Source organism: Cucumis melo, chromosome 10 (assembly GCF_025177605.1).
Source record: "Cucumis melo cultivar AY chromosome 10, USDA_Cmelo_AY_1.0, whole genome shotgun sequence".
Classification (NCBI taxonomy): domain Eukaryota; kingdom Viridiplantae; phylum Streptophyta; class Magnoliopsida; order Cucurbitales; family Cucurbitaceae; genus Cucumis; species Cucumis melo.
Window position 1 is genome coordinate 12,248,444 of NC_066866.1, and position 23,707 is coordinate 12,272,150.

Here is a 23,707-nt window from a genome sequence, read left to right on the forward strand (position 1 = left end):
ACTTTGAAAGTTCATTTTAATCTAATTATTTTAAGCAACAAAACTCTCGTAATTATTTATAAATATATCAATATTTTAGTATTTATTATTAATAAATAATAATCTATCAGCATCTATCACAAATGGATAGTGACATTTTTATAATATTTATAAATGTTTTGACATTTTGTTACAATTTTACTTTTTTATGCATCACAAATTAATACATCATTGTTTTTTTTAAATATAAAATAGCGACAAAATATTTATACTATAGAACAATTCAAAAAACGAAAAAACTCTGGAGGTTCACCGTGTAACATACCAAAAATACTCTGTCAACTATGCTGTCAATAACGCCCGTATAATATATTTACGATCAATTAGAAATGGTTCAATATATACGCGATCGTTTAGATATGACTACAATGCGATCGTGTATATAATTTATACGCGATCGATTATATATGGCTACAAGGCGATCGTTTATATATGGCTATAATTTATGCGCGATCGTTTAGATATGGTTACAATTTATACGCAATCGTTTAGATATGACTACAATTTATCTTTTCAATTCCATCGTTTAATTTTGTTACACGATCGTTAAATGATTTTTTTTTTAAAATTTGGTACACAATTTTTTTAATTCTTTTGGTACACAATCATTTAGATTTCTTTACATGATCGTTTAGATTTATTTATACGATTATTTACTTTTTTATACGATCGTTTACATTTGGCTACTCCAATCTAAATGATTTTTTTCAAGATTTTTTATACACATTTCTTTATTTTTTTACAAGATTGTTTACGTTTACATTTGACTACTCCAATCTAAATGATTTTTTTCAAGATTTTTTATACACATTTCTTTATTTTTTTACAGGATCGTTTACTTTTTTAAACAATCGTTTACATTTGGCTACTCCAATATAAATAATTTTTTTTTCAAGATCTTTATACACAATCTTTTATTTTTTTACACGATCGTTTACAATTGGCTACTTCAATCTAAATATTTTTTTTTCAAGATTCTTTATACACGATCTTTTAGATTTTGCTATTTTGTTGTACACAGTCTTATGCACAATCGTTTAGATTTGGTTACCCAAATGTAAACGCGTAAAAAAAAAAAAAGAAAGACGATAGAAATAAATCGCAGCGAAAAAAAAAGAGGAAAAAGAAGAAAATGATGGAAAGATTAAATGATATAAATAAAGAATTGAAAAATAAGAAAGATGATGGAAAGAAATCGCAGAAAAGAAAGAGAGAATAGAAGAAAGACGAATCACGAGGAAGAAAATAAATATGGAAGGGCTAACCTAGAATATTTAAAAAATGAAACTTTATGAGTTTCGTTACAAGAATTTACAGTTTTGTTCCATTTACGTAAGTTTTCCTTATTTTAAATTGATAAAAGACTATAATATTATTAATATAAAGATCAATTATAAATCAAGATGGTAGTTGAGGCACCAACTAGACTAAGACTATAATAACAAACTCTTGCTCGCCAATGAGCTACTATCAACACTATTTCGAAATCGCTCTGTTTGTTACATTATTTACAATTTACTACAATTTTTATTATTTTACATTAACCATTTATTTATTCTTTTGTTAATGTATTTACTATTTTCCTTTCTCAAACTCAACTAATTTACACTTGTTATAACTCAATATAAAATAATCAACATATCAACCACAATTAATTTCCCCTAATTATAACAATCAAATCTTGCCCTAAAAGAATTTAAAAAGGATCTAATTGGATTGTATAAAAACTCGAGGAAAAAACGTCAAAAGAAAAAAAAAAAAAATCTCCTCACCCAAATGCAAACCAAGTCATGATCATATACACAGTATTCATGGAAAACAAACTCTAATAAATTTCTCTAGAAATCTCCTCGAACAATCTTATAATTATAATTAGATTATTAAACAAATTAAATACAAAATTTCCTATATTTACCACCTTTCTAAATGCCTAGTGAATTATCTAATAAATTTACAAAAAAAAAAAAAAAAAAACTAATAGGAAAGAAAGAAGGATTTTGTAAAGCTATCCTCCTTTTCATCTCTCCATCATTATAGACCAAGATCCCGCCGGAGCATCGTGAACAAGGCCACTATTCATCATCTTTCTCCCTGAAAATCTCCCTCTTAACCGTTGTTGCTGCACCACCAACACCGTCGACGAGCTCCTGAAGTCCGGAGATGCAAGTATATCACCGACCACCCCGAGTTCCGGACACTCACTCCATTGGTGAAGGCCGTCGAGAATGGGGTTCTCCTCGTGTCGTCGTCCCGCGATTATTAAGTCGAAGCAATCCTCCATGCCTCTAATGGATGCAGCTAATCCAGAGCCATCTCTCACCATCTCTTCCACAACCACAAAATGCTCATTCCCCAAGTTGGCTTGTCTATATTCATGGATCAACTCAGTGTCATGCTTTCTATTCTTGCTGTTTTCAGCTCCAAACAGAAGGAACCGAATGACGGTTAAGTCGACCATGTGATGCTTGGCCATACGGGCTCCTAACGCTAATGACTCCGCATCATCAGGGCCACCAACGAACAACACTGCAATATGATATGGAGTTCGTGCAGTCAAGACAGATATTTGCTTGGTCAATACTCCCCTATCTACTAGAATTCCAATTGAACAAGGTGCCATTTCAAGGATTTGTAAATTCATATTCTGGATGGGTCGGTTCACCTTCTCAATCGTGCCATCGATCGCCCACTGCTTGTGGAAAGGAAGAATAGCAATGGTGGCCCTCTTATCAAATGCGAGTCTACAAACATCGTCGTGCATTAGTTCGTATGGCGATATCGCGGTGAAAGCATCGACGGTAGCATAGCCTGCGTTGTGATCTTCATATTGCCTCAAGGCATTGATAATGTGGGTTGCTTTAGACGAAGATCTATCGAGCGTGCAATCCGCTTGGTGTGCAATAAGAACCGGATTGCTTCTCCCAACGAGCTCGACCAAAATTAGAGCTATGGCAACAAGTGGACTGTCTCTTGAAGCATAAGACACTTCAAGGAGGTTAATGATGGTGGGGATGTTGTCTTGATGGTGAATGCAGACCAAGACTCGAAGCTCAGACTCGGCTTTCAGATGTTGAATTGTACATCTTGATGATGAAAAGTAGCGTTTTGATGGATCATAAAGAAGTCTGATTAATGGTGTTATAATGGCTGTCATAACCACCACTGCCATAACAGATAAAGAAAACTCTTCATCTGACATCAACTGCAGAAGAAACATTAGAAAAATAGATGAAGATGTTCTGTCAAGAGTATATTGTATATTGAATAACTTAATAAGTTATATTTCTTCTTCATCCTACCATCAATTTGGCTTTGTAGTCTCATAAGATGTTCAAATCATTACTAAATATCAAAAGTTTTCCTATGTTGTGTGTTTCTTTTGGACATAACACACAGAGGCAATGACCTGATGATATTCAAAATAACGTGTCGACCTTAACTTAATTGATTATAGGGTAAACTTCACTTCTAATTCTTAAACTTTCGTGAACTTTCAAATAGGTTACAATTTAGTCCGTGAATTTTAATAAGCACCAATATGTTTCATTGGATGCATAAATTGCTTCTATGTTCTTGGTTCAAACTCTAATAAAGCCTCAAACCATCTACTAAACGTTGGAATAAATTTTATGTCATTTGTATATGTCTTTTCATAAATAACCAAATTTATATGTCTTTGTTTCACGAATGTATATGTCTTTGCATAAATAACCAAATCAAAGAAGAGACAAGACTATTCGAATGGTTACAAATTAGTCTATAAATGTGTCTCTTCTTCCAAATGCATTGTAGAATTTTTTCATAAGCACTTATCCTCCATAAAACTATTCTGGCCTTTATAAAATTTGGTTCAAGTACAGTTTATTACCACATAGTGTAGTTCATTGAATCTTGTGCTTCCATAAAAAAGATAATATGTTCTATTTTAGGAGAAAATTACTCACTAGACTTGGGCACTGCAGTGAGTACAATTGTTTCAAGGAAACAATGTAAAGTTATTAAGCTCAGATTCTCTCCTGTATACAATATCATATATTTTCTCACATTTTTTACTAATATTATTCATAATGCTAAAACCATAACAGTTTAAAGTTTCAGTTTTAATAGATTTACTAATGATATTCATAATGATATTATTCGCTTTACTAGATGCATAAGCATGAATGAGTCAAAATAAATATGGTTTTTTTGGGTGATTACCTGACCATGCTTCCAGAAATTGAAAAGAATCAGCTGCAAGAACCCTCTAGCATTCAGAATAAAGCCAAGAACCAAGGCATCTGCGTTTAGTAGATTGAAGTATTTTGCCGGCAAAACCACTGCTCCAATCTTAACCATACAGGAAAACAGAATAACAACCACAACAGGCCAAGAATCACCAAGTCTGATAATGAAGATATTGGTTTGCAATCCACTAACAGCCAGAAAAGTTGGATAGAACAGTCTTAAAGCTAAAGTTTCCAATTTGGATACAATGGTAGCACCCAGTGGAGGACCATCTGGCACAACCAAGCCAAGAACCAATGGCCCCAAGAAATAATGTTGCCCTATGATTTCACTCAGAAACCCAGAGAACAATACAAGAAGGAATATCCAGATAATAAGGACTTCCTGGATCAACTTTCGTTGTTGAAAACGCTTGAGCATCCAAAGAAGTACAGGCTTGAAGACGTAGAAGATGCCAGCAATAAGTGCAAATGATGATATTAGTGAATATATTGGAGTTTGGCCGTTGTTGGCTTTCTTGTTCTCCGTGAATGATAACGTGGCGACTGTTGTGAACATGGCTAATACATCACAGAACATTGATGATGAAATTGCTAGGCGGCCGATGTCAGTATTCAAGATCTTGAGCTCGGTTAGTAGACAAGCGATAACAGGAGAGCCGATCAAGGTTTGACACAAAGCTATGAGATAAAGAGCGTCGGTGATGTGGTCGTGTGTTGGGATGGAATGCTTCAAAATGAAGACAAATGTGAGTGGTAGTATTAAGGTGAAGAAAAACACAGACAGACCTACAACCAATGCTTGTCGCCCTGGCCGTAGCATCACTGCTGCATCGATCTTCACTCCCATGACAAAGAGGAAGAACATGAGGCCAAAACTTCCAAAAGTTTCCAATGTGAGGTTCCCTCGTTGGGGGAACAACGTTCTTGCTATCTCATCTTTTTGCCCTAAGAACGAAGGACCCAAGATGATGCCACCCTACAAGCAACAATTTCCAGACAATCTATTAAGAATACATCTAATAGACCGGATATACATGCATTGACTTATAAGCTTAAACGTCCGTGTCTATCGATAACATTAACATACATTATCAAAGCAACAGATCATACATTTGAATTTTTGTAATATCATCTCATCCCAATTTAGTATTAATAGTTTGCATATGATATCCAAACTAACGTATTAGTAATTTAACAAGATATTAGAGAATGTTCAGCATTCTCTCTTCGACATACATTAGTTAACGATTCAGGCATTGGATTTTCTGCATCAAACTATCAACCAATCCTCACATATCCTCTAACTAATCACCATAAGTTTTTAGCTCGAGAACGGGGGTAGCCCATTGACAAATTCATTGAGAATATACATCAAACTTGAAGAGTGAATCCATACAAGACAATTAATGGTGGATTGTGATTGACACACATACAGCAAACACACAAAGCATTAGGGATTGAGGAAGAAACTTACAAAGATATGAGAGACGACTGTAGATTGTCCGAGGGGTTTGAAAAGGGATTCCATGAGTTGAGAAATTAAGGAAATTGCAGAGAGTTGTAATAAGAAGAGAGAAGAAGGGGATTTTACAGAGAATTGGAATAGATATTGCCATGCATCATCCCCACGGCGCTCAACAGTTTCGCATACGTAAGTTTGGTTAATAGAATTCATAGACATTTCTCATGGGTCAATCTTCAAGAAGAAGAAGAAGAAGAAGAAGAATGTAAGAGAGAGTAAGAAATTATTTGTAATTTTTTTTTTTTTGTTTGAGAGAGGAGGAAAGAGAGGAAACAAATAGAAGGATGGCTTTCCAAGTGTTGTGGATTTATTGTGGTCTTTAACCACAAATTTCGAATTTTGGTTGTTGGGAATTTATGGTTTAAAGTTAACTAACTTGGTTTTATTATAATATTCTAATTCAATTCCCTGATAGTTTTTTCCTAATTAAATAGTTTTGATAGTGATTTTCAAAATTTTAAAATGAAAATATATATTTAATCACTTCAAACTAATTCAATATTTTTAATATTGCTATAATTAGTTTTAAATATATAAAAATATTTTTACAAATTATTTAGAATCACTAGTAATTCACAAACATGATGTAGGTACATAATTTTGGTACCCATAATAGGTTTATAACGCTTGGGAGGATATTGAACAAACACCTTAATAACCTTGCAAAAGTACGATGCTTAACCACCAATACTCATACAATAAATTAAAGTTAGTAATTGTTTGAAAATAGAGCTAAAAAAAAATAGAGTTTAAGATTTTTTTAGTGTTCCTTAAATGTCACGAACTCTCGTGATTATATAGATGTAGGTTTTATAATGATCATTCGCTAATTAACTTCTTAGTTCATCAAACCATTACTAATCCATATGAATAGTTGGATTTATTCACTGGTAACTAAGAAAGCACTTAGGTATATATTTGCCTTCACTGGTTGACCTCCTCGAGTTCTTTTCTCACTCCTATAGTTGTCGTGCAAACTTAGGCATTAATTTCCTCTCCTTGCCAATCGTATGAGTCAGCCTTCTTAAAATGATCTACAAATTTGGTCTCCATCGTAACACTCCCAAAGTTGAGATAATTTTGAAGTTAATTATTTTAGTTTTGTTTAATTAGATTTAATTTATTGAGTGTTATTTTGAATTTATTTAATGATAATTATTTGATTTTTTGAGAATTGAAATTAATTAAATATTTGTTGGATGAATATTTAATTAACTACAGGTTTGGTGATGTTTGTTGAGATTTGATTAAATTGTATGTTATGAGGTTACAGTAAAGTGGAGATTTTTGGTGTTGTTGAAATTGAATTAAATTAAATAATTATGGATGTTATTTAATTAAATTACAGAGGAAAATTTTTGTTGGAGATTTGATAATTATATGTATATGTGAATATATATATATATATATATATATATATATATATATATATATATATATAATTATTATTGGAAGATAATTATATTTGTTGAAATATAATTATTTTAGAAAAAGATAATATGTATTTTGGAGAAATGATATTTATTTAGGGAGAAAAATGAAAATATTTATATTTTGGAAAAATATAATTATTTGTAGAAGAATAATTATTTTGGAGAAAGATAAATAATAATTAATTATTGTGGAAGATAATTAGTTATTTTGGAGAAATATAAATAATAATTAATTATTGTGAAACATAATTAATTATTTTGAAGAAAAATAAATAATAATTAATTATTGTGGAAGATAAATATTATTTTAGAAAAAGATAAATATTGATTCTGGAAAGAAGTTGATATGATTGGATAAATAAGGAAAGAGAAGGAATTTGATTTATTTAAAAGGAAAATTGACGATTATACATTGAAATATAATTATTTGGAAAAGGAATTTAACATCCCAAATCTAAGGAGTTTTTATTAATTACGTTAAATTATTTGGGTGTTATATTAAGGATTGAAACTAAAATTTAATTGTTGGGTTAAGATAATTCATGTTGGAATTTATGAGTGATTTATTGGAGAAGATTTGGTTGATTAAAAAATTGAGGGTTTAAGTTAATTTGAGATCTTGGAGGGAAAAAGTTGGTTTTGGTGGTTGGATTTAATTGAGTATATATATATATATATATATATATATATATATTTAATTAATAATTTGGATTTTAGGTGAAATATGATATTAATTATTTATTTTTGTATAAATAATTAATATGGAAAGGTAAAGTTAATTATATGACGGAATATAATTATAATTGTTTTGAAAATAAGATAATCTATGAAGAGAGATGGTTGATTTGATTGGATGAGAAAAAGTGATATATTTATTTAGAAGAGAAAATGATCGTTTATTTTCCCTTCTAAATAAATATATATGTTTATATTTTGGTGAGAGAATAATAATAATAATAAAGAAGTATATTATTATTATTATTATTATTATTATTATTATTATTATTGTTGTTGTTGTTGTTGTTGTTATTATTATTAATGGTTATAAATGTCCAAGATTTTGTGCATTTAAGGAATTTATTAAGGAAAGATAATGAGAATAAAAATATATGTATATTTTGGTATATATATATATATATCCTAAAAGGAAAAGAAAATAATAATAATAAATATTATTGTTATTATTTGGGTTTATAAATAACATTTGAATGCTTAAGTTGGAAAAGAAAAGTAAAAAGAAAAAGGTTTTTAATCTTCTTCACTATGATAACCCTTTCCCACCACCGTCTTATCAGTTTTAGTTATGATTGGTCCCTTTGAGAAAACTTGAAGATTTAAAACCATGAATTTTCCCATCAAAGATAAGAGAATTTTTCAACCTCCGTTTGAGTAATCTTGGTAAGCTAAGCTAATTAAATTAATAATTTGTTAATTTAATTTTGGATTTAATCAGTGTTTCTTTAAAAGTTCAATTGGCTAATTTTTGAAAATTTAATTTTGGAAGTTAATTAATTTGAGAAAATTTTTAGATGATAGTCAATTGCTAATTTTATTAATTAAGATAATGAAATTTTCTTTTATGATTATGATCAAATTAATTGGAGAACTTTTACTGTCAACTAAGGAGTACTTTTTTTGGCTAAAATCTCTAGGTAAGAGAGACCTTCGAATTGAAGTTAAGAGCTTGCATGTAATTTTCTATTATACATTGATGTAGCTAAGATGCATAATATGTTGATGTTGATGACTGATGATGATGACTGATATTATGTTGATGATTTGTTTACGTTGATGATGATGCATGGTATATTAATCACATGATTAAGGACATTAAGATTTATATCAATGTCATGTTTACGATGTTTATGATATGTTACATGCTATGGATGAACGTTCTGTTAACTTTGTCTATTAGAGTCATACTCATATGGGTGTCCCTCGGGATCACCACCTTTTTATGACTGTGTGGTCCGACGAGATCACCAGTCTCATGAGATGTTATGTATATGAGTGGTCTTACGGAGTCTTTTACAACTTGATTGTCTTAAGTGTTCCTTCGGGTTCACTGAAGACCAGTTTGTTCTAGGTATTCTTTCGAGTTCACCGAAGATCAGTTTTATATTAGGTGTTCCTTTGGGTTCACCGAAGACCAGATGTGTTCCTATGGGATCATTATAGATTACGTGTGTTTAGGAACACGCTAGTTTAGGGAGGTACTTCCTTATGGAACTCTAATGGAAAGTTAGCAGACACCTAGCTGGGCTAGTAACCTTACTGAGTATATGTTTATACTCACTCTTTCGATGTTTAATATTTCAGGCAAAGGTAAAGGTAGAGAAAAGCTGATGAGCGACAAAAAAGGCTCGTGGCATGCCATATGTGGATTCAGTACTTTTGCTTCCGTATATATGTATTAGTGTTTCAATATTCTGTTTTTAATGAAAATTTAGTCTTTCTCTTTTCAAGAAATTGTCTCTTGTTATTGTTTCTTTTTAGTAATTACCTCAACTTTGTATAAAGAGTTGAGTCGTTAGATCCATGACCTTCTTTACTTGTATGCCCGACCTTAAGAGTCGGCGTTCTTAATTCTTCTCTCATCCATTGGATCATCCCCTTTATGCTAAATACTTTAACCATAATTTTACCAACAAACGCCACTAGCTTATTTTCACAAAGTAATTGACTTACTATTGCAAACATGAACTATTATTGAGAGAATTAACCCTCAAGTTTGCACATTTTGTGAGCTATATCCATGACTTATTTATTGTTATTTTTTAGGATTAATTTACCATTTTTACATATGCATGAATAACAATAACCAATAGATCCATGAATAATATTCGAGACATTAGCTAAAAAAAATTATTCATTCCTTTAATTGAAAAGTTGAATAAGAAATTTTTTAATCAATCACAAATTGTCACGTCGTTTACTAGATTAATGAAAAAAAAGTACAAATAATTGAATTTGGAACTAATTAAAAATTATATGTGTCTCAAATTTGTTTTCATTCATGCCTGTTGGATCAAGTTAATTATTTTGGGTCTAATTAAGTATCAGAGGTTTCAATTAGAATAGTCTAAATTGGTATAACATTTTACATAATGGGCCTTTTTCACTAAGAAATTTCAGAAAAGTCCTAAATGGGCTATGAAATTTCACAAATGTATGGTCTAGTTTACCTTATTACCCATTTCGATTAACAATATGAAATAAATAAAAATTTAAAAATAAAATAAAAAAGGAATGTGCAGAGGCATTAGGCATGAAGTACGGGCGGTCATGGTATCGTTTATGGTATTTGCAAATTCCAGTATAATATTCATCTTTGTATTTAAAAAACACTCCACGCTTCCATCTTGGTCATTAAGCAAAACATTAGGGTTTGTCTTCGTCATCTCGAGCATAACATTAGCTCTACATCGGCTGAATGAACAACACAACGTTTCGACGACATTTTACATCCGGTTAATATTATTTTTCAGCATGTATATCAAATATAATAAGGTATATTTCATATATTTGATATGTTTATACAAATTGATGTCAAAATACAGAGAGATATTTATATAGAAAATGAGATTGACGAAAAATTTAGGGTTTATTCAGTTGTGTTGTACAAGATTTTGGTTGTCTTTTCTCAATATAATATGATAACACATTGAGTGTTCTATTGTGATTTTAGAAGAAAAATGAAGTAATGCATGCTACTTTTTTTTAGAACTTCTAAATCTTGGTATGCTACTTTGAAAACCAAAAGGAAGTTTTGATATGATTATGACTCTGGTTTTTCTAGTTCAGCTCTATTTCGACTTAAGATGGTTGTTTTTTTAACCACCATTATATGGTCAATAGTAGTATGTATTGTATAATTATCTCTATATGCAGTTAAGAAAAAATGGTGTGTAGAAGTGAAAGATGTCTTGGATAAGGAGTAGACTTATGAAATCAAACAAGGATGATCAAATCATGATAGACCATACAGAGGTATGTGGTACAGTTTATGCTGTAAATTTATAAAGGTATATGGTATATGGTATAATGGGTGTAACAAGATATAATATGTATATTTCTCATAGGATGAAGAGAAATATGAAGAAGAACCAATTAACTACGTGTTGGGTTTTATGTCCTAAAACTCGTAGATAGTAAATATAATCAATTGACCGTCATTAATAAAGTATTTTATTATTTAATTTCAATAAGTGTTATTGATTATTTTATTAGTTTTGTCTTAATAACCCAAATCCAATAAACTAACATCCTAAGCTGTTTGATGAGTCTTGAACAGTATGTAGAGACATACAGGGATTAATGTTCAAGATCAGCTTAAAGAGTCTATAGTATAGGGTTAAGGTTGGGTACCTTATCCTGTTAACACTATGGATACGGCTCACTTTGTATTTGATACAGACACATTGATCAAATGCGTTCATGTATGTGACATGCGAGTGAGGGTATCCTATGCAATGAGTTTGCATAAGACTGGACCACGAAATAGTAATCACTAGATGTAACTCCGTTAACTAGTTGGATTGCTATTTCATTAGGATGACCTAGGTAACTTAGTCTTAATCCTGAGTGTATTATGAACTCCTGTTTGCGAGGGATTGTCCTTTGATTTATACGAGTGAGAGTGGCCAGATTGCCGACTCAATATTCTTATCATTTTGGGGACAATACCGAGTGGAGAGCTGGGAACATAATCACACAAGATGGAATTCACTCCTTCCCACCTTTAGGGTAAGTAGATAAGTGTTCCCTTAAATGGTGTCTCCGAGACTTGAACAAAGGGCCCTACCCTCTCAATGGCACGAGAGAGGTTTCTGTTTAGTGGTTGGACCATAAACAGGTTGTTCATTAGAGGAGCACTGGTATTTAAGGACCAGAGGTAACCCAGGGGTAAAACGGTAATTTGACCCAGCTGGAGTTACGAACACTTGTGAAGGACTAACTTACTGGTATTGGTCTATATCCGTGGACACAGAAATATATCTACAGTGAGAAGAGTTCAGCTGTGAGTCTTTAGTGGAGTGTACACACAGTTAACGAATATTGATTAATGTGGTTAATGAGTTTAGCCAATTAATCTCATATCGTTGTAGCTTCTGATCTGTAGGTCCATTAGGTCCCCTTCCTAGCTCATAAAGAGTAATGAGATTTATTTATATTGGTTGTAATTTGAAATGTTCAAATTTACTTTGGGAATTAATATAATGTATATTGATACATTATAATATAAAGTTTATATTTTAATTAGACTTTATTATATAAATTTAATTTTGGATATGATTCAAAATTAAATTATGAGAGAATAAAATATTTGAATAAGTTCAAATATCAGTTTAATGTGAATTAGATTCATATTAAAACTATAAGTTAAAATTTAATGTGTATATGATACATATTAAAACTATAAGTTATGAGAGAAATTTATATTTGAATATGATTCAAATTATGGATTAAATTAAATATAAGATATTTAATTTAGAAATTAATTAATTGGAGAATTAATTAATAGTTTTGTTTAATTTGATTTAATTAAATTTGATTTAATTAAATTAATTAAATTAAAACTATAGGTTATGTGAGAGATATTCATTTAAATATGATTTAAATGAAATATTAATTAAATATGATTTAATTATTTAATTATTTATTTAATTAATATAATTAATATAATTAATTAATTAATTAATATTAATTTAATATTAATTTATTAAATTAATAAGGAACGTGGGTGGTTTTCCCACGTTCCCAATTATTCTCTCTAACTTCCCTCTTCTTCCGACTGAAGAAGAGGGAATTTTTTGCGTAACAAAATTTTTTTCTCAAAAACGGGAGAGAGTTCTGCGAAGAAGTCTATCCATTCTCTCTAAAAAAAAAAAAATCTCTCCATTCCCTTATTCCAATTTTGGTTCCCACAAACCATCTCAATCAGAGAATAGGAAGGTTTTCAAGTGGTGGTGCCCAAAAAATTTGGTGATTGGCAGATTCAGAGTCGTCAACGAGCGTAAGTTTTATTCTCTGTAATTTTTTTTAAAGCATGTTTAATCAATATTTTTTGCCAATGTATTGGTATTTTTAAGGTTCTAATTAAAATTGAGTTTCTGTATATTTTCCGCTGTAAAGGGTTTTCATCCTTTCACTACGAACCACTACAAGTAGTATATCTAGGAGATGATGAATACAAATTAAGAGGACCAACAAGAACATAGATTGTGGTGTACATGGAAAAACAAGATGTAAAACCAGATGTAGTCTTTAAAACATTGGAGCCCAAAATACTTATGCATGACCAAGGGGAAGATGCATCTGTGAGTATATTATAAATTTAATGTAGTATATGTATTATTAGATATGCGATGATGGTTATATTATATTTTTTTGAAGAAGAATGAAGGAGATAGAATATCTGACGTACCCCCTAACGTTCTGTCAGAATCTGATGAGGTATACTTATGTTTAGGATGGTTTAAAAATGGTTTAATATACTATTAATTTTGTTTCTAAACTTATAGGTTTATGGTATTCTGTATTGTACAAGACAATCTACGATTTCAAAATAGAAATTGTTCAAAGATATATCGAGGGAAAATAGAATACAATTGAATCTAAAAATATACGTGTGTTATTGAATTGAGTTGTATTTTTTTTTTTAACAAATGATACATTAATATAAAGTTTAATTGATTATATGAAATGTAGGTATCAAAGAAGAGAAAGGGAGTTGGAGATGTGAAAAGAATAGAAGAGAAGAAGGAACCTAATAAGAAGGGAAAAAACTGAAAAGAAACATCCTTAGGAATATTAGAAGGAAACTCAATAGTGAATAATTAGAATCATTTAGAAAATCAACCTTTGGTAGTTTCCTAGACTTGAAATTTCAAAATTTCAAAGTCAACTATTGTACCAAATTATAAGATGTCAATGTACATCGACTAAGAAGGATGAATTGTGGTTCAACTTCGAAGGAACTTTAGCCAAATTTGGTATTAGGGAATTCGAAGCAATAACGGGATTAAATTACAGTCCATTGCCTCAAGTGGATATTTCTACAGTAAAGAGAAAAATTTTGACAACATACTTCAAGAATGAAGACCCTATTCCAAGGTCAAATGTCTCATTTTTGTTTAATGAATAAAAAAAATTGAATGATGAGGACAAAGTTAAGATGGCCAAAATAAACTTCCTTGAGAATTTCTTATTGGGTAAACAGTTAACCACATGGTAGATTTGGACCACATCTTGGTCGATGATGAAAACCAATTTGATGCTTATCAATGGGGCAGAATAGGATATAATGTTCTATTAGATTCTATAAAGAAGTGGATCAAAAACCTGCTGCCCTATCGGTCGACATATCTAGATTTGCCTTCTCTCTTCTGGTATGGGTGTATGAGTGTATACCATTGTTGGTTGGACCTTTCATATTCTGCGCGAAAAGAGTAGATGAGAGGAATATATACATGCTTAACTTGTAACAACCCAACTCCTTATACTGAGTCGCAGTCATTACTGAATGTAAAACACGTGGTTTAAGTCATAAAATTTAATAAAAACAAATAAAATTTGGGAAATTGTTTATGAAAATCAAATCAAAGTAATATGCGAAATAAAATCAAATACTAAAGTCCTACTCGGGCCCTATCTACTTTTAAAGAAAAGAAATAGTAAATGGTGAAGAAAATAAAACTCAGGCACTAATCGTCAAAAACAAGTGTAGACGGAAGCAGGAATCCCTATGGCTCGCCACGGTCACTTCTGGTCGCTCGCCAGCTTGCCTTTGCCCTTGCCTCGGCCTCTACCTGAAAAACATGACATGAAGAGAGAATATAAAATACTCAGTAAATGACCCACTACTAGTCCCACTAGGTGCCTGTTAGCTTCCTATTAGAGTCCTGTAAATGGTACCCAATCTCTGGCACGTTTCCGAACACGTGCATCATGCGCTCCCGTAGGAACGAAAATCTGGTCTTCGGTGTCCCAGGGGACACCTAGGACAATCGGAATGCGAGGACCCCGTCGAGTCACTCGAGTCATATCTATATCCATGCTAGACTGGCGTCCCGTCGGACCTCACAGTCCTAAATAGGTGGTGATCCCGAAGGACACCCATGCAGGTACGACTCTAATAGGCTAAGCTAACAAGTACCCTAACCATAACATACATGCACGTAGCATTATCATGTAATCATAACAAACTAATCATCATCTCACTTTTCACCTCAATAACCGGCGTACAGTCATAACAATTCACGTCATCACAATATCATGCCATAATGTAACCATGTCATCAATCGCATCATGCTCTCATTAATTACACGTATCATACAATCTAGTCCTTAACATGCACAACTGAAGGTGTATGTGATCTCGTAGTTCTAAACATAGAGCTAGTAGTAGAAATCTCTTACCTGGAGATTTACTCGACGAGTCCTAACCGCAAGACAAGTGTAAACCCGATATTTTCTTGGTTTAATTTCTTTAAATGTGGAAAGAAAAAAAAAAGAAAAAGAGAATGGAAATTAAGTGTAAATATATATATATATATATATATATATATATATATTAAATAGTTTTATTAAATAAAGTAAAGAAAAGAAAGGATAAAAAGAAGAAAAGGAGAAGAAAATTTCATTTTTTCTTTTCTTCTTCTTCTTCTCTTCCCTTCACCGCCAAGATTTTTGAAGACATCCAACTTCCATTTTTTTTTCTTTTTCCTTCTTCAATTTGTAGAGAACTTCTAAGAGAGAGTTTGGAAGAAGAAGAGAAATTTTACTAGAATTTTGAGGTTGAAGAAGAGGAGGAGAACTCAAGCAAAGTGTATCCATGGCTGAATTTTAGTTCATTCTGCACATCACTGGTTTTTAATTCGGTTTGAACTCTTCAAAAGGAATTAAGAGGTGAGATTTACATTTACTGAAATTTAACTCATTTTCAAACAAACTTTATGAAGAACGTTGGAGCAAATTTGGATATTCATTTGGTGCTTTTTGATGAAGAAAACAGGGCAGTTGGTTTTCACTCGAAATCAGGAGGTCTCTGGTTTTTCTTGTATTTCAGAGTGTATCAGTGGAGTTAGAATCTCTATTTGGTATGGTTGGAAAGCTTATTCAATTTATTACAACGTTCATGAAGAAATTGTAAACTAAAAACGACTACAAATCAGTTAAATTGTAGGGACAAGTTAAAGAGGTCGTGTGCGCGCGATTTTGGAAGTGGTTCTGTTTTAAGGGTTATATGTGTTTATGCACAGGGAATCAGATTTATATGTCTTCAGGTAAGTTTTAGAGGATCTCAAAATGAAGATTTTGATATAAAGAACACTCATTTGGGTTAATTATTGAGAAAGTTATAGTCCTTTGAAGTTTATGTTAGAAATCTGGAAATTTTAGAGAATTGTTGAAATAGGATTTTATTTCTTAAGCTTTGTTTTCGTGAGCGTCATCTTTGGTGCGACATGTTATGTATATCTTTAGGAAACTAGAATGTTTAGAGTTTTAATACTCGGTTGGGTTGTTGGCAGGCCGAGAAGAATTAAACCGAGCTTATAGACCAAGGATCTAGCCCAAGACTGTGAGTGACAAAACCAACTTTGAAATATTTTCCATAATTGTTATTATGATTGAATGCGATAAATGTTTGTTTACGAAGCCATGAAAGGTATTTGAATTTCATGACTATTTTCAAGTATACATTTGGAGACTAGATTTTTTAAAGAAATTTATGCTAGCTCGTAGATATTAAATGTTTGGAAAGTATTTAAACCACAATATTTTAAGCAAAGCATGAATTAGTATGAAGTTTTGTTTTAAGAACTACAATTTTCCACGAAAGAGCTGAGTAAAGTTCGAGCTTTGTGTAAAATTTATAAGCAGGCATGTTTTTATATTTTAAGATGATTTATGAAATTTTCATTAACTACATGACTGAGATCTTGAGCCTGAGGCTAGAGACTACCGTGTGCACACTGGTTAGATTCCGTTGTTGACGTTGAGTATACTCCGTAACAACGAGACTGTCGTGAGTGCTGGGCGGGCCCCACTACGACAAAGACGATGGGAGTGCTGGACGGGCCCCACTACATCGTAGTGCTTGTAAACGTTGTTGTACTAGGTGTACCCTACACAACGTAGATTCGTCATGTTAGTTAAAATGCTTCGATATACTTGATATGCCTTGCTAGATTTAAATGATGAACATGCTGAGTATTTAAGGAAGCTATTCTTACTACTACACATTTACATTTACGACTTGTATAAACAGATTTATATGTATAAAGTTTTCACGTGCTCTTATCTTTAAATTCATAGTTTTAAACTGAGTCACTCACTGAGCTTCATAGCTCACCCTTTCCAAAATGTTTTACCCATTTTCCAGGTAGAGATTGAGTTCCCGGTGCCTGATAGACTGCCTTAGTCTGCGGAAGCTTCATTATCGATTGCCAGTACGTGTTTTGAGTTGGGCATAGAGTCTGTTGTGTTGTGATGTATAAACACCCTTGGATGTTATAGATACTCCACAGTTTGTATAAGCTTTAGGAGCTGTCGTTGTGTAAATTTTGTTGGTTATATTTTGATTAAGGTGTCTTTAGGTTTACTCGTGAAATCGGTAAATTTTGAGGTACACTTCATGTATGTGTTTGACTAGCTGTGTTTGACTAGCCTAGGATCCGCTGTGTTTTGTGGCATGTACAATAGTTTATATACTAGATTGGCAAGTTCATCACATGAAAGTTTTAAGCAGAGTCGACAGATACAGGTACAGAAAAGCGTTGTTCGTCGGCTTCACGCCATCTTTGGGTCTAAGGTAGCAGGTAGTCCTGGAGGGGGTGTGACAACAAGTGTGCTTTCCAAGCAACGAGGTCCTAACTGTTTAATACGCCAAAATTCATAATTAAGTCACCAACGACCAACGGCTCAAAACTCAGTTGAAATGACGTACCCTAGAAAGAGGTTGCAATGCTTGAGCCCCTACCGAAGAAATCCCACGCTGCAGCAGTTACTTGGTCCAAGACGCCCCTTAAGGAATTTAATTTAATTCCAAATTAAATTATTTAGTGTCCAAACAAAATTTAAGTCTTGCTGAGTAAGCCAAAATAATTAATTAATTTACCAAAAATTGGATGGAAAGAGCCAAAAAAGCTTGGCGGCTCGACTGGAGGAGCAGGGACCGGCTCGGCTTGAAGGTTGGGATCGGCTCGTCTCGTGGCGTAGACAAGCGCGGCTCGTGGTACAGACAGGTGCGGCTCGTGGCGTGGGATGGGCGTGCCCGGGCTCAGCTTACGACTCGGAGCGGATGTGCGCGGGCGTGGAGCGGTTTCGGGTTCGGACGAGCGGCGCGGGTCGATTTTGGGTTCGGACGTCGACCGAAACGTGGGTTCGGCTTCGGGTGCAGGAGCTGTGCGCGTACGGCTCGAAGTGCGGACGTCGGCGAGGCGGACGCGGCTGGCTGCAGACGCGGCTTCGACTGGCAGACGCGGGCTTCGGCTGCTCTGCGTCGAATCGAAGCGGCGCGACGCGGCTTCGGCTAGCAGACACGGGCTTCGGTTGCTCTGCATCAGATCGAAGCGGCGCGACGCGGCTTCGGCTGCTCTGCCTCGGATCGAAGCGGCGCGACGCAGCTTCGGCTGGCAGACACGGGCGCAGCGTGCGTAACTGTCGCTTGGCGTGCGACGGCTTGGGTTGGTCTGATCTTCGACGCGGCTGGGAGGATGGGCGTCGGCTCGGTGGCCTGCGGCGGTCGATCGGCTGCAGCGGCTAGGGTGGGAAAAATTTGGGACTAGGGTTTTCTTGGGGAGGTGATGAATTACACGCCTTCCAATGCCCCCTTTTTAAAGAAACAATAATAAATAATAATTATTACTTTCTTTCTCTCTCTTTTTTTTTCCCTACTTTAATCCAATGCAACCATCCACTCTCTCTCTTCATTAAACCCAACAATTGACCCTTTCAAAGACATTAATTAAATTTGTTACCTTTACAAATAATTATTTTTATTTTATCCTTAAACCTCATTAATCAAGTATCCAACCAAAGTAACTCTTTAACCTTAATTAATTATAAGGTCAAAATAATCCAATTTCATAAACAACTTCGAATTTACAAAATTTCTCTCGAGATGAATAAATGAAAACCTCAATCTGTTGGGGCGTTACAACCTTCCCTCCTTAGGAAACTTTCGTCCTCGAAAGTTCTAATCCTCGAACAGCTCGGGGTATTGAGCCCTCATGTCCTCTTCTCTCTCCCATGTGGCCTCTTCCACTCTATGGTTCTGCCAAAGGACTTTGACCAGTGAAATTTCTCGACTACGAAGCTTCTTGACCTCCCTTGCCAAGATCTCGACAGGCTGCTCCTCACAGCTCAAGTTCTCGCTGACTTGTAGTGGCTCGAAGTCCACTACATGCGTCGGGTCTGCGACATTCCTCCTCAGCATGGAGACATGGAATACGTCATGCACTGCAGAAAAAGATGGGGGCAATGCCAAGCGATAGGCCACGGGGCCAATCCGCTCCAGTATCTCAAACGGCCCTACGAAGCGTGGACTCAGCTTCCCCTTCTTCACGAACCTTAGAACACTCTTCATAGGTGCTACCTTCAGAAAGACCATGTTTCCCACCTCAAACTCGAGATCCTTACATCGTACATCAGCATAACTCTTCTGTCTGCTCTGTGCTGTCAGCATACGAGCTCAGATCTTCTGTATGGCTGCATTGGTGGTCTGCACTAACTCGGGGCCTAGCATCCTCTGTTCACCAACCTCGCCCCAGCAGACGGGAGATCTACAACACTTACCATGCAGAGCCTCAAACGGTGCCATACAGATAGTAGCCTGGTAACTGTTATTATAGGCGAACTCCATCAGATGCAGATGGGAGTCCCAACTCCCTGAAAACTCTAGCACGCAGGCTCGCAGCATGTCTTCCAAAATCTGGTTCAATCTCTCTGTCTGACCATCAGTCTGAGGGTGGAAGGCCGTGCTGAAGTCTAACCTTATACCTAACGCAAGTTGAAGTCCTTTCCAGAATTTCGATGTGAAACGGGCATCTCTGTCTGAAATGATGGATACGGGCACTCCATGCAGTCTCACAATCTCTGTCATATATAACTGTCCCCACTTACTGGCAGTGTAAGTGGACTTCCCTGGCACAAAGTGGGCCGACTTCGTGAGTCTGTCGACAACAACCCAGATCACTGTATAGCCCTTTAGGGTCTTGGGCAGTTCTGTAATAAAATCCATTGACACACTCTCCCACTTCTACCCTGGTACACTCAAGGGTTGCAACAACCCGACTGGACGCTGTCTAGGTGCCTTCACCTGCTGACACACCAAGCACCTACTAACAAAGTCTGCTACTTCCCTTTTCATGTTCCTCCACCAATAGACACTCCTTAAGTCCTGGTACATCTTCGTACTTCCAGGGTGCATGGTAAACGGGGAACTGTGAGCCTCGGTCAAAAGCTCTGTCTTGACTGCGCTGTCTTCCGGCACACACAGGCGTCCCTCAAACATAAGGCCATCGTCAGAGGATATGGAGAAGTCCTCACCTTACCCTGTCTCTACCATACGACGCTTCTCGACCAAGTAAGGATCATTCAGCTGAGCAACGATGATCTTCTGCCTCAAGGTTGGCTGAACTGACAACTGAGCCAACTGTGAGGTAACCTCTCCTACTGAGACTGCAATCTCGGCTCTCTCAAAATCTCTGAGTAAGGGGGTTTGCTTGGTGATCAGCGCTGCTGAATGTGCAACCTTCCTACTCAGCGCGTCAGCCATTACATTTGCTTTACCTGGGTGGTACAGAATCTCGCAGTCATAGTCTTTCACCAACTCGAGCCACCTCCTCTGCCTCATGTTCAACTCCTTCTGGGTGAAGAAGTACTTTAGGCTCTTGTGGTCAGTGTAAATCTGTATCTTCTCACCGTACAGGTAGTGCCTCCATATCTTCAGTGCAAAGACTACAGCTGCCAACTCTAAGTCGTGGGTAGGGTAGTTCTGCTCATGACTCTTCAACTAACGGGAGGCATAAGCAACTACCTTACCTTGCTGCATCAGAACACAACCCAGTCCCTTCTTGGAGGCATCACTATAGATCACAAAGCTTCCCGACCTATCGGGCACTGTCAGGACTGGTGCAGTCACTAGCTTCTGCTTAAGCTCCTGGAAGCTACTCTCGCATGCTGGGCTCCAGACAAAGGGGTTCCCTTCCTGGTCAACTGGGTCAACGGGCTGGCTATACGTGAGAAGTCTTCCACGAACCTCCTATAGTAACCTGCCAAGCCCAGAAAACTTCGAATCTCACTAACTGTGGGCGGTCGAGGCCAGTTGGTCACCGCTTCGATCTTTGCTGGATCCACAAAAACTCCCTCACTGAAAACCACGTGGCCAAGGAACGTCACCTTCTTTAACCAGAATTCACACTTGGAGAACTTGGCATACAACTTGTTGGCTCGAAGAGTCTCCAAAACCTGGTGCAAGTGCTCCTCGTGCTCAGCCTCAATTTTATAGTAAATCAAGATGTCATCAATGAAGACTATGACGAACGAGTCTAGGAAGTCCTTAAACACCCTGTTCATCAAATCCATGAACACTGCAGGGGCGTTAGTCAAGCCAAAAGACATCTCAATGAACTCGTAATGTCCGTACCTCGAACAAAAGGCCGTCTTGGGAATGTCACTGTCCCTAATCCTCAACTGGTGATAGCCTGATCGCAGGTCGATCTTGGAAAAGACAGTGGCTCCTTGCAACTGATCGAACAAGTCATCAATCCTGGGCAAGGGGTAGCGGTTTTTAACTGTCACCTTGTTTAGCTCTCGGTAGTCAATACAAAGGCGCATCGACCCATCCTTCTTCTTCACGAACAACACTGGGGCTCCCCAAGGTGACACACTGGGCCGGATGAAACCCTTGTCCAGCAACTCCTGCAACTGGACCTTCAGCTCTTTTAGCTCGGCTGGAGCCATTCTGTAAGGGGCCCTCGAGGTAGGAGCAGTGCCCGGTTCTAACTCGATGGTGAAGTCTACCTCTCTAGGAGGCGGAAGTCCTGGGAGCTCGTCGGGAAAAACATCAGGGTACTCCCTTACCACTGGTTCGAAAGATAGGGAAACTTCTGGCTCTCTAATATCTACTACGCTTGCCAATATGCCCCAAGTACCCTGGCTGAGTAGTTTACTAGCCTTCAAGACCGAGATGACCTTGCGTAAACATACCATGCATGCCCCCCTAAATTTGAAATTAGGTCCCGAGGGAGGATTAAAGACGACTTCCTTACCAAAATAGTCTATGCTTACATGGTTAGCTGACAGCCAATCCATGCCTAAAATCACATCAAAATCCTGCATGTCTAACACTAGCAGGGTCACGTCTAACTCATGCTTCGCTATCTCTACTCGACATGCCTTTATTATTTTTTTAGACAACAGGACCTCCCCAGATGAAGTAGAAACAGCCAAAACACTACCCAAGGGTTCTACTTCTAAACCCACATACTGAATGAATACAGAGAATATAAACGAGTGGGATGACCCAGAGTCAAATAGTACGAAAGCATAATACCCCAAGATTGGGAGCGTACCTGTCACCACTGTACCAGCTCGCTCGGCCTCCTGCCGGGTAGTGGCAAAAACTCTCCCCTGCTGGGAAGCAGAAGGCAGGTGCGGTGTCGTCTCAAAGGGTTTCCGAGGACACGCATCAGCAGTGTGCCTTGGCTGTCTGCACCTGAAGCAGACCCCACTCCCAGCCAAGCAACGACCTCCATGGACTCTCCCACAGGTAGTACAAGCGGGTAGCTCTCTCAGAGTCCTCCCGGCTGCTGCAAGCTCCCATCGATGTCTCTGAAAGACACCTCCTGACCTTAGAGTTCGCTGCGGTATTACGTCAGGCTGCGTCTCCACCTTTCTCTTCTGTCCCAAGGCTGACCCTCTGCTGGCAGCCTTAGACGAATCAACTCTCTCATGCAAGCTCAAATCCAGTGCTATGCGTAATGCATCAGCATGAGTGGCTGGCCAGAGAGCTCGAACGATGCCCTGAAGGTTTAGTCTGAGACCTCTAACGAATTTCTCAGTCCTGGCAGCCTCATCCCTCACCACATCAGGAGCGAAACGGGACAGCATGTCGAACTCGGCGTCGTACTGCTCCACAGTCATGTCGCCTTGCTCCAAGTTTAGGAATTCTTGAAGCTTGGCGTGCTTCACGTTGGCAGAGAAGAACTTAGCATAGAAGTTCTCCTTGAACTGCTCCCAAGTTATCTTGCTGACGTCGCCCCCCAGCATCCTCTCAGCAGTTTCCCACCAGGCGGTGCCCCAATCCTCCAAGAAGAAAACTGCACACTGCACCTTCTGGTCTTCTGGGCACTTCATGTACCGAAAGATAGTCTCTATCGACGTCAACCACATTTGGGCCTTTGTGGGGTTGTCCATGGATCCGTCAAAGGTCTTAGGATTATACTTCCTAAAGTCTCTTAAGTGTTTAGCCTCAGC

General features: G+C 36.2%; 1 protein-coding gene and 1 long non-coding RNA gene across 5 annotated transcripts; one reads left to right on the forward strand and one right to left on the reverse strand.

Moving 5' to 3' along the window:
- Positions 1-1,847: 1,847 nt before the first annotated feature.
- LOC103496712 (cation/H(+) antiporter 15-like) lies at positions 1,848-6,068 on the reverse strand. The gene is made up of 3 exons (XM_008458676.3): positions 5,743-6,068; positions 4,240-5,244; positions 1,848-3,241 (listed from the first exon to the last, which is right to left on the reverse strand). The coding sequence occupies exons 1-3, from the start codon at positions 5,947-5,949 to the stop codon at positions 2,057-2,059; spliced, it is 2,397 nt and encodes a 798-aa protein (XP_008456898.2). The 5' UTR covers positions 5,950-6,068; the 3' UTR covers positions 1,848-2,056.
- Positions 6,069-15,907: 9,839 nt separating this feature from the next.
- Positions 15,908-19,095, forward strand: LOC127151249 (uncharacterized). 4 transcript variants are annotated; one of them, XR_007824054.1, is made up of 4 exons: positions 15,908-16,132; positions 16,239-16,509; positions 16,756-16,805; positions 17,610-19,095. It is a non-coding gene; the product is annotated as an uncharacterized LOC127151249 (long non-coding RNA). The 4 variants fall into 4 exon arrangements; XR_007824053.1 differs by having other exon boundaries at positions 16,239-16,323; positions 16,399-16,509; positions 16,756-19,095; XR_007824052.1 differs by having other exon boundaries at positions 16,756-19,095.
- Positions 19,096-23,707: the final 4,612 nt, after the last annotated feature.

Excerpts from the sequence above, each read along its gene's own strand:
- LOC103496712 (XM_008458676.3), bottom strand. The coding sequence starts at position 5,949 with ATGTCTATGAATTCTATTAACCAAACTTACGTATGCGAAACTGTTGAG. Across the intron at positions 5,245-5,742 it reads CAGTCGTCTCTCATATCTTT|GGTGGCATCATCTTGGGTCC; the intron begins GTAAGTTTCTTC and ends TGTTGCTTGTAG. Across the intron at positions 3,242-4,239 it reads ATTTCTGGAAGCATGGTCAG|TTGATGTCAGATGAAGAGTT; the intron begins GTAATCACCCAA and ends TTTCTTCTGCAG.